This window comes from Magallana gigas, chromosome 9, assembly GCF_963853765.1.
Source record: "Magallana gigas chromosome 9, xbMagGiga1.1, whole genome shotgun sequence".
In the NCBI taxonomy this organism is placed as follows: domain Eukaryota; kingdom Metazoa; phylum Mollusca; class Bivalvia; order Ostreida; family Ostreidae; genus Magallana; species Magallana gigas.
Genome location: NC_088861.1, coordinates 40,428,153 through 40,439,115, shown reverse-complemented (window position 1 = coordinate 40,439,115; position 10,963 = coordinate 40,428,153). Strand labels below are relative to the sequence as shown.

At 30.2% G+C, this 10,963-nt stretch overlaps 2 protein-coding genes across 2 annotated transcripts; both read left to right on the top strand.

Annotated features, from left to right (window-relative positions):
• Positions 1-319: 319 nt before the first annotated feature.
• LOC117691504 (proline-rich transmembrane protein 1-like) lies at positions 320-4,586 on the top strand. The gene is made up of 4 exons (XM_034477698.2): positions 320-481; positions 2,094-2,269; positions 2,534-2,662; positions 3,758-4,586. Exons 1-4 carry the CDS (start codon positions 457-459, stop codon positions 3,908-3,910), a joined length of 483 nt encoding a protein of 160 aa, XP_034333589.2. The 5' UTR covers positions 320-456; the 3' UTR covers positions 3,911-4,586.
• Positions 4,587-5,680: 1,094 nt separating this feature from the next.
• On the top strand, positions 5,681-10,738 carry LOC105346098 (proline-rich transmembrane protein 1). Its single transcript, XM_011454560.4, has 4 exons — positions 5,681-5,836; positions 7,270-7,442; positions 7,912-8,040; positions 10,050-10,738. Exons 1-4 carry the CDS (start codon positions 5,812-5,814, stop codon positions 10,200-10,202), a joined length of 480 nt encoding a protein of 159 aa, XP_011452862.3. The 5' UTR covers positions 5,681-5,811; the 3' UTR covers positions 10,203-10,738.
• Positions 10,739-10,963: the final 225 nt, after the last annotated feature.

The following is a 10,963-nucleotide window of genomic DNA, read 5'->3' as shown; positions in this document are numbered from 1 at the left end:
TGTTGGGACATTTTATTATCTATCAATCTATCGACTAATTTAATGTCAACAAGTTATAAGAAGGAAAGAAACAAATCTTACTACAGTAACTGTTTTATTCCAAAAAATGACCTCTGTATACAATACAAAATAGTAGAGATTAAAGAAAAAATACAAACGATATTGGGCACTATTATTTTGATGTTCTGAAAAGAAAGAAAAAAAACATGTGCATTGTTCATTTTATATTTTTGTTTTTTAACATTCCGCCAAATCCTGTCCCATAAACTTGTAATAAGAACTCGCTGCCAAGCCTTCGAGTGCCTACAAATATCGGTTGCTTATAAAGGTTGACCAGGATGTCTACTGTCGTAGTTCTATCTGCGCTCGGATAATAAACATTTAAATATCCTTAACGAGATTTAACATTGTAATTCCAGATCAGATATATCGAACTTTTTCACCGAACAATACAGCATGTCCTCTGAGAAAAGATTCGGACGTAAGTTAATCTCAGATATTCTTAATTTAACTTTTAGAAAAGTTTTAATAAGATTTTTTCTTTAGAAAAAGAATGTTTTTTATACGTTACTGTGTCTATCGTATGAGTTATATCATCAAATACTGATAATGATTTTTTTTTTAAATGTTAGTCTAACTGTTCAATATTTCTTATAATTTTACTGATCCATGTATAAGAGGGCTCGATGACCATTTTTTAGACTGCATTGATCTGCTTCAAAAGAAGAATTTTATAATTAAACATTAGTTTTTTGAAAATACTTATTTTAAATGCGAAATTTATGAAGTTTTCATTACTGAAAACTAGTTTATAGCTAATCAAATCATATCTTAAAATTTTAGGAAGATCTGTTAATTTGTTGACCGCCGAGCCTCCTAAAATTATATGTAGCCCGAAAAAGATATATCATAGCGTGTTTTAATAGCGTTTGACAGACTCTCTCTCTCTCTCTCTCTCTCTCTCTCTCTCTCTCTCTCTCTCTCCACAATGAATTTCACGCCGCCTTATTAACATTATTGAAGAATTAATTCTTCGTTAAGTTTTTTTTTCATATTTCTAGTACTAGTTTAATTTAAAAACAATTCAATGTTCATAGACGAAATCAATCAGGAGACTTATATTTAAGTGTACCTCTATCTGTTTTCGTCCGGCGTCGTTTATTTGGTGTAGTATGTTAACGTTTTCAGCTTTTTTCTGAATCTTCCAAGGTGATATAAACAGGTTTAATGAGTAGCACACTAGAACTATGTAACACTTATCATGGCATTTATGACCCTCACCCTATAGGGACAATCAACCTGAGTTCAAATGACAAACTAAGTATATAGTTATAATGAAGAGGGAAATCTATTTCAAAATTATAAAATTTATGGTCCCCTGATTATTTAAAAATGTGGTGCTGCAGTGATGATATTGCAAATGGCTTTACAAATTTCAATTTTTTCTTGACAAATTGACAACCAGCAGAGAAGCTAAGCACAAACGTCAGAATTAGTAAGGCAACCTATATACAGAAAAAAATATAATACAATGTGTAACAGTTTTTGGTGCTAATTTCCCCAAAGGTGTTGCAGATTACATGTTAAAACTAAAGTTATATAATTCGATTTTCATCTTTTATATATACAGCGTTATAGAAGTACTTCATGAAATGCTCTATCACATGCATCTGAGCTTGTGAAACATTTTTTTAAGTCGAAGAAGGTTTTATTCAATAATGAAGTTAGCCAATTTGAGTAACTTTAAAAGTGACGTGTCTTGTTCCAGCTGATTGTTCTTGTACTAAGATGACCTCTAGAAACAAATTACTTTCTATATCAACACAGCAAAGTAAAAACGGTTACCTGTATTTTTCATTGAATTTTGAAATAGTGTTTTGGCAAAGTAGGTACAAATGTAATATAATATTTTTATACATAAAGGAAAAAGTTAACAAATTGTGGATATATCTGGTCCAAATTCAGTTTTGATGTGCACGTAACATTTCAAGCACATTAAATATTGAATAAGTATTTAAGCTGCTTACATTTTGTAAAGATTATTTTACAGCGTACAGATCGATGTACTTAAATTATCTTTCCTTTTCCCTTAGCGCCTCCTGCATACTATCAAACAGAAGACCCAAATGTCCAAACAACGTTTACCTATGGGAACCAGTATCATCAGTATCAACGAGGAAGCCAATACCCATCGCCACATGATGCTCAAAACACAGACAACCAACACCAACCGCAATATAATGCCCGTGGTCACGTGGTGACAACAATGGTACAGAACCATATGTTCTATTATTTAAAAAAAACATTGATTACTTAAGGTAATGTATAACTCCTATTAGAGAAAAACATCATTAATTTTTTTTTAATTAAGAATAATTAACATCAATAATAAAATTATCAAACAAATCAGATAAAAAAACAAGAAATATTTCACGCAACTACAGAAAAAAGCAGAGATATTCATGGGAATCAGAGATCATTTTACAACGTTGTAAATCATTGATTCTATATTTCTATAACATCTTTTGTATAGGTTTCACAGCCTGGTGCTATGGAAATCAAACGAACCCCTGTTCCCCAAAACTGGATGGGTCCGGCTGTTCTCGCTTGTTTGTGCTGTTTCTGGCCGACGGGTATTTGTGCCATCATAGCCGCTAGCAATGTAATTATAAAAAAGTGTTCATTTTTTGCACGACAAAATTCCACGTTCAAATTCATTATTTTTAGTGTTTTTGTTTTGTAACATATATATCGTATTATCTAATACACGCGCATTTTGTCTTTTTTTTACTTTGATTACCTGAGCTAAACCATTGATATATTTTTTTTTTATTTGTCGTAATCAATTTGGGAATAAAAGACTCTTCGACCTGCTATTACTTTTTTAAGTTTCTAAAAGAAGTGAAGTTGAGTCAATTCAACATGTTTTTGTAAGCTGTGAAAAAATATCAACAATTTGGAGCAACTTAAGCATGCATATTTACCAATCAACTTCTATACAAATTGGTTTCAATGTTATTAATATTTTATTAGGTGAACTCTCATTGTCAAAAGGCAATAAAGTTGTAACCTTTATAATTTTGTATACAAAACAATATTTATTTTGGTGTCTTAACAAAAGATACATTGCCTGGTCTATCAGGGCTGTTATTTTATTTCTAACACAATTACAAAGTTGAAAAATATACTGTGGTTTCATCAATATTCGTTGAATACCAATTTTCGTTGATTTCGTTGTAAGGTTGTTCCACGAAATTAAATGTTCATTGAAGTTCAATTTCAACTAACATTTTGTATTGATAGGATCATTGGCCACGAAATTACGTATCCTTGAAACTGTGGTTTTTCGAAAATCCACGAAAATTGATACCCACGAAAATTAATGAAACCACAGTATTTCATGTCAGAAATTTCAAATGCAAATGTTTACAAACAACTGGCATGTATGGACAAATATATTTGATACAATTCAGTAATCTTTCAATTTTTGTTTCCTCTTTGTTTATTAATAATATGTATTGTTAGTGATTATTAAACAAACAACCACTGCCAAATCTGGGTGAATGTGAGCATGAATGTGTGAGTGGATGAATAAGAAATGGCTTTGAATTATATTTTTAAATGTATGTATACATTTCTCAAGTGCTATATAACCTCGTGTACTTCCAAAAAAATCTATAGGATTGTCTATTGCCTAAACACTTATTACTTTTTTTTAAATATAAGTATATATTTTGTTTTGGATTGTTTTTAACAGGCAAACGAAGCAGCAGCGAATGGAGACGTAGTAGAAGCGGAAAAACATTCAAAAAAAGCGCGCTCGTACGTTGCAGCTTCCGTTGTAATGGGGCTAATTTTAATTGCTCTTGGAATTGTATATCGTATGGTTTTTTATTCATCATACAAATAAGAAAAAAAACATTGATTGGTAATCATCATTCATTAAATAATATTTTGTGCACTCGTTGAATTGGCAAAGCGCGTAATTATTATGAACAGAAACACATCGTCAAGAAACTTCAATCTCTGTGTTGCACAGATGCTTTGAAGGGTGCATTTTGATTTACATTTAAGAAGGCTTAATGGTTTACAAATTGCATAACATATCTGCCTTATATTAATAAATTTGATATTTTTTGGTTATACACTACTAATATGTAAAACAATATCCACGATATTTCTCAGATTTAAATTTTCGCAATTTTCCTATTCATTTATATAGAGCTCATTATCTGAGGGAAACTAATAGAGGCACAACTGTGACCAAAAGTCAAGCCCTTTTAGATAGTTATGTAACTAAATGTTTGTCCAGAACGAATGTTTTACAATATACTAAGTATTATTCATAAATAAAGTTCTCTGTCCTGTTTTTAAGTATACGAAATGTGGGCACATTTGTTTATTGTGTACATATAAACCATAAACTACATGTTACCTACTCACCAACTTTGTGTTTATCATTTAAATCTAAATTGATATGGATATATGGTGTATGAATCGTGTTTACCATTGTATGTTTTTATGACTATCTACTTATATAGCATATATTTTTTTCTTTTATAAAATAAAGAGAACAACTATCAATATGTATATGTCTATAATAGAATTAAAATTGTGCATAAGAGAATCATTTGAATTCATAATGACGGTTCTCAAAATATTACACAGAGATCAAATGTATTAAATTACACATATTTATTCACTATACATGTAGCAATTGAATGAGAAATATGTTGACTTTTTTCTATCATTATTTAGTGCATTGCTTTATTTTTCACCGTTGAATAGAAAAATTAGTGATTCTGCCGGGTAATGAAGATGAATTTCAATAGTTAAATCATTTAGAAAATAGGCGGTTATTTACTTGCTATTTCAGAGGAGTGGGCTTAAGGTATAATTTATTATTGTGCAAGTTGTGCATAATCAATCAACTTTATCAACGTTTTCCGTACAGAAGCTTGAACAAGTTGCTGTATTGGCCACGCAAAGATTGTACAATTAATTTTATGTCGTTACAATTAATGGGCGGCGAGTTAAAGGCCAAAGTTTCTCCTTACTACAGTGAAGAATGTGATCAAATTCGTCGGTTATGCACATGACAGCTGTCATACTACACTCAAATATCTTAAACACCTACCTTTATCCTAATAAAACTTCACAGTTTGGCAGGGTTTATAAAAAAAAGTCTGATATAAAGCATTGTTGTTTATAAATTGTTGCATCCTGCGTAGTGCATATAAAATAAAACAAACGGACAAGAGCTTTGATCTTATCAACATATAGTGGGGAAGCTGCCTTTACATTTAGAAGCATTGCTTCGATCAAAACTATATAACATATTTTACAAATTGTGAATGTAAAAATTTACTATGATATCATTCTTAGATATATTCTTTAAAAAAATATACATAACTAAAAAATTCATTAGAAAGAGACAAAAACCAATAAGATATTTCTTTTTCATTTAAAAATAAAAATATCGATATGAAACGTTAATTATAAGATAAACAACATTCAAAGATAAAAAGCATCTAATATGTCTAATTTTGTGATGGCAAATGCATTTGAATTGTATAACATTTTTTTTTATTGATTTTTTAAAGTATTTTCGTAGATTCCCATCAGGCAAAAATATAAATTTAAATAAAATCAAATATCCTGTATTACTGAACTAGTAAAATATATGTGTTTCGAGATGACAGGAAGTTCATTGTTAAAATTCCACCGTGCGAAGTAAATAGACATTTAAATCTCATGATTGAGAAATGTCCTTGAACTCAGACAGAAGAAAAAGACACCAAGCTTAACAACATGTCGTCTAGTAAAGGACTGGGAGGTACGTTATTCTCGAATATTCTTTTTAATTGTACCACAATTGCAATTAGAGTGTAAGATAATATTCTTTATTTTCTTGGAAATATTGTACTTCATATATATCTATATGTGCTATATTTATTTTAAAATGTTATGACTTAACAAAGTTCCGGTGTAAACATTCCTCATATTCCCAAAGCATTGACTAATCCAAGTTAATTTTATAAATAGACCGTATAGTTTCATGTTTCGTAAAAGCTCATATATCACTTTAGATAGAGAGAGAGAGAGAGAGAGAGAGAGCCACAACTACGCATTTAGTAGACATTCGATATTCAAACAAAGCAAAAGGTATAACGAGAAAGGAAGCTGTTACTGGAATGAGGGCTGTGGTGTTAAGATATGATATACGGTTTTTTTTTCACCTTCTCCTTCACCATAGTAGATTTGGTAGACAAACTAAACATTAAAATAAGCAAGTACCTTAGTACCTAAATTGTAAACTTAATGACCATAATATTAGGACTTCAGGTTATGTAAAGTGAATATTTTTTATCTATAACACTGTGTCGGATATTTATACCAGTGCCAATGTGACATTTTTGCACCCTTCTAAGCTGCATGTATGGAAAAATTCAAATATGCCATATAATTGACCATCGCTCAAAAAGTTAATAACCGCCTTTGTTATTAATGAATCGTTATTGAAACTTAAATTTTGTAACATTATTTGACATCTCTGTTTTCGAAGGAAAAATAAACAATTTTAATTTCTAAACTTTTTGTTCGTAATGGATGAACAAAAGTAGGGTGTTAGTAGGTAATGCTTTTTTAATATCAAGTATTTTCCTGTGATTTTCCCTTTACATTCATACTTGTAGAAGCTACACACTTCTGTTGTACTGAGACTTACACATTTAATTATCAATCGGATTGAGTTTTTATTCAAATAAAACTCAATACATATTGGAGTAGTTATGTTAAATAAAGGCATTCTTGTGTTATAGTGATACATATACAATTTAGATCTAGAGAGACCTTAGGCATTCCTTCTTTCATTACTAAAATTATCGATCATGCCTTAACACAGAATCTTACCAATTTATAAAAAAGTTACCTAATATTAAAAAAAAACGTGCAATGAAAATTAAGAATATTTATTGGTTCATCGATTTTTGAAACATGATTTTCGGCATTGTAAGTAATTGCAAGTGTAGATGCAAATTAATACAATGTCACATATCGTTTTTGTATCAATAAACCTATTACCTATTAGTTTATTTCACAAAGTGCAGTTAATAAAATGCTTTGCTTCAATTCAATTTTTGTGTGGAACATGCAAAAATTTTTATCCAATGTTTATATATATATATATATATATATATATATATATATATATATATATATATATATATATATATATATATATATATATATAATCTGTTATTTCCTTAGAGCCTCCTTCTTACAATGAAGCAACAAACTGTGACCAGTTAAAGCTTACTTACGAGAACCAGAATAATCACTATCCTGGAGATAATCAATATCCTTCGCCAAGTGGCGGTCCATATCCAGTCAACCAACACCAACCACAATGCCCTCCTCAGCATCAAGTGATGCTACCTTTGGTACGGTTAATTCTGCTAAATATATACATTTTTTCTTAGTGACACTTAATACTTTTTTCTGTTAATTTAATGGATTTTTTAACAAGATCAATAAATGGTATGATCAAGAATTGTTTGTCCAATTGTCTGTTAACCATAGATAAATCATAAAAACTTACAAATGTGAGTTATGATTATATATGTTGAGTAATGATTAGATATTTCTACCAATTAATGGCTGTGGAATTGGCAAAGAATAAAAAAATGAAAATAATACCTTCTAAGAAACTTAACAAATTTAAAGCACATGTACAATGAAAGTGAAAGCTGAAGTAATTAGTTTTATTTCTTGCAATTTTAGGTGAAATCACACTGACTTTAAACTTCACACTTGCTGTTTTATTTGGTGACAGACTTCCGCAAACAATTAAATTTTATTTCACCTTCATAAAGTAATACATTTATTGAATTAATTTTACCTTCTGTACAGGTTACACAGCCTGGAGCTATGGTTATCAACCGAGCCCCTGTAGCTCAGAACTGGATGGTTCCGGCCGTCCTCACTTGTCTTTGTTGTTTTTGGCCGACGGGGATATGTGCCATTCTTGCAGCTAGCAATGTAAATATCACACAGTTTTCGTACTTTTTTGTACATTTAGCGACACATATTCAAATATGAAATCATATTTTTTTGCTATTAAAAGTTATGACACCATACAACTTTTTTATTCAGAAACTCCTGCTTGCAGATAAACTGTCCTCAGTGTATAACATTAATGTAATCGGTACTCTTCTGATACAAAAAATCAGATACTCGGACATGGAACTTTTACCAATGTTTTAATTTTACTTAAAGGGTTCTGCAATCTATTCATACCGAAAGATTTAATGCTTCATTTTAGCAGTTATTGCCACCGAATGTATTTGAATTTTGACAAAAATACCGCATAATTAATTACCTAATTAATTTATTGTCACCCTCTTCCCGTTTTCGACAAAGGGCACAAGGTCAGCAGATGACCCTCACTCATGCATGGCACCGATTTTAAGAAGTCCAAGTTTGCTCTGCTCTCGTTCTGTACTTTTCTTTTGGAAATAAACGCTGTTTGATATCACTGCATGTTCTTTTAATCTTTTTTATCACATTCGTCATTAGGACTTTAATTAGAAGCGTCAATCTTTTTTTAAAGAATAATCAAATTCTTTGCCATGAAAGGGAGCACATGGCCTTTATTAGGGCTTTTCGACTTTCGGTCGAAAAGACCTATTGTTTTCGTCTTTTTTATTATTATTCTCGACAGGATTTGTGTCAGCGATTTTTTAAAAACGGAAAGACATATTGAAACAATTATGCAACTGTCTTAAGGCAATTGTTATTGACACACGTATGTAAGGTTTTGGACTTCTGGTTCCGTTACTTTTGTTTTTTACAAGGATATCACTAAAAATTGAATGAAACGCAAAATCTTACTTACTTTTTGAGTTAGAGGATATTAATTTTAGAATAAGATGCATCTTGTCAAGTTGTACAAATTTGTTAGTATGAACGTTTTTCTATATCTTATCGTTTTTAAGATATTTGACCTCAAACTTGGTAAAAGGGGGATAAAAAAAACCAAAAAACAAAAATCAAATGACCTTAGAAATTTAAGAAAACGCCTTAATTTTGTTAACGTAGTAGTAGTTAACATACATTTTAAGTCTTAACAAAAAATATGTAGTACTTCCGGTTTTATGAGTCGATGAAAATGGTCTATAGGAGTTTCAATGTTAAATTGAAATCACGGGTTCCACGTTTTCTCAAAAAGTTTTCAAGTTAACATTACAATATTTCACTAGTATAATGAAACAAACAATGCGCAGACCGGAAAAGGTTTTGGGTACATAATTTTGAAACATTAGGGATCTGCAGGGGTTAACATTCAAAACAGCCCTTGTGCTGTAACTTTTTTATTTCTCTTTCGATTTTCAAAATCTTTTCAGTTTATTGTTTAGAATAAAGAATACAATCTTAAAATTATGGTCCGATGGGCACCTTTTTGACTCCTTATAGGGGTTTGGAAGGCCCCAAGATCATCACTAGTTTAAATTTCAAATTTTTTAAGTAATAGTTATCTCGCTTTGCTCTAAGACTGTAGAGCATAAATGTTATAGGCATACCAAGTTTTGTGTCCGAGGAATGAATACTTACTTCGATATAATTTTTTGAAAATATTCCTGTGGAAATTAGAAGTGTAGCTTCTTGTAAAGTTCTGGAGTTATATATCTTTCTTTTGACATTGAACTACTCATGAATTCTTATCTAAGCAACTGGTTATACCAAGGTGTTCAAAAAATTTGAAAATAGATTAGAGATAATTTTTTTGACATTTTAAATAAAAAGGGGATCCTGGGGCTGTGGAAAAGCCCTTACTTTTTGTTGAAGACAAAAAAGTTCTAGTTATAGTTCATATTGTACAGTTTTACTCTATGACCTTAACTTTCTAGGATAAAGGGTGATAGACGGTGTTCAAGCAACAGTGAGTTACACTGCAATGTTGAGAAAAAGGTTTCGTCTACTTCTTAAAATGTCAATTCCAATTTCGGCAAACTTTTGTATATCATCTTCTTCGGATTGTTTTTCAATAGGCTAACCAAGCAGCAGCAAATGGTGATGTAATAGAAGCGGAAAAACAGTCAAGAAAAGCGCGCTCCTATGTGACCGTTTCCTTGGTAATAGGAACTATTTTGATTATGCTCGGAGTTGTATACCGTGTTGCTCTTTATTCAACAATGTATTGAGAGAAAAAAATCCAAACGGAAATTATCATTTGGTAAACAACATATGCACTTCTTGTAGAATTGAAAGGCTTAAAAGGCGCTTTCCTTTATGATATAAGCATTTTAACGAGACACTTTACTTTTTATGTTGCTTTGGAGGGCCAGTTTCTTTAAGGGGTCTTAATAGTTTGAGAATTATTCAATATCTGATTTTAAGTTTTATTTTTGATATTTTGGTTATTTATATGTAAAGAAAAAAGCAAGATGTTTAGATTTAAAATTTGAATATTTATATAGAATTTTTTCATAATATATCATTTTAAAGAGCTCTTTATCTAAACAAGATTTAAAGAGTCAATATAAAATGACCACAACAACCAAACACTCGTAAAAAGTAATAACACTTTCAGTTTCCATTATGAATTTTTGTACAGGATTATACCAAACATTTTTTTAATAAAATTGTAAATAAAAATATGTTCTTTTATTTAGTATATGAAATATGAGGACAATTATAACATAAGCATATATTGTGTACAGTTGATATAAATGATGAATTAATTTTAAAAACAGCCGTGTGTTTATCAGTTACATCTGAACTTATATTAAAATAATGAATATATCATGTTTAATCATTGTTTGTTTTTATGACTTTCTTTTGTTATATGGATATTCTCCCGAAATACATGTAAATGAGTTAAAACGACGATTATTCCTATTGTCACAATACAATTATGCAGAAGAAAATCATTTAATCAGATTACTGTGGAATTTATAGTTCT

Bases quoted from the DNA above. Each gene is read 5' to 3' on its own strand.
- LOC105346098 (XM_011454560.4), top strand. From the start codon at position 5,812: ATGTCGTCTAGTAAAGGACTGGGAG. The intron at 5,837-7,269 runs GTACGTTATTCT...TTATTTCCTTAG, and splicing joins GTCTAGTAAAGGACTGGGAG to AGCCTCCTTCTTACAATGAA. The intron at 7,443-7,911 runs GTACGGTTAATT...CCTTCTGTACAG, and splicing joins ATCAAGTGATGCTACCTTTG to GTTACACAGCCTGGAGCTAT.
- LOC117691504 (XM_034477698.2), top strand. From the start codon at position 457: ATGTCCTCTGAGAAAAGATTCGGAC. The intron at 2,270-2,533 runs GTACAGAACCAT...TCTTTTGTATAG, and splicing joins GTCACGTGGTGACAACAATG to GTTTCACAGCCTGGTGCTAT. The intron at 2,663-3,757 runs GTAATTATAAAA...TGTTTTTAACAG, and splicing joins CCATCATAGCCGCTAGCAAT to GCAAACGAAGCAGCAGCGAA.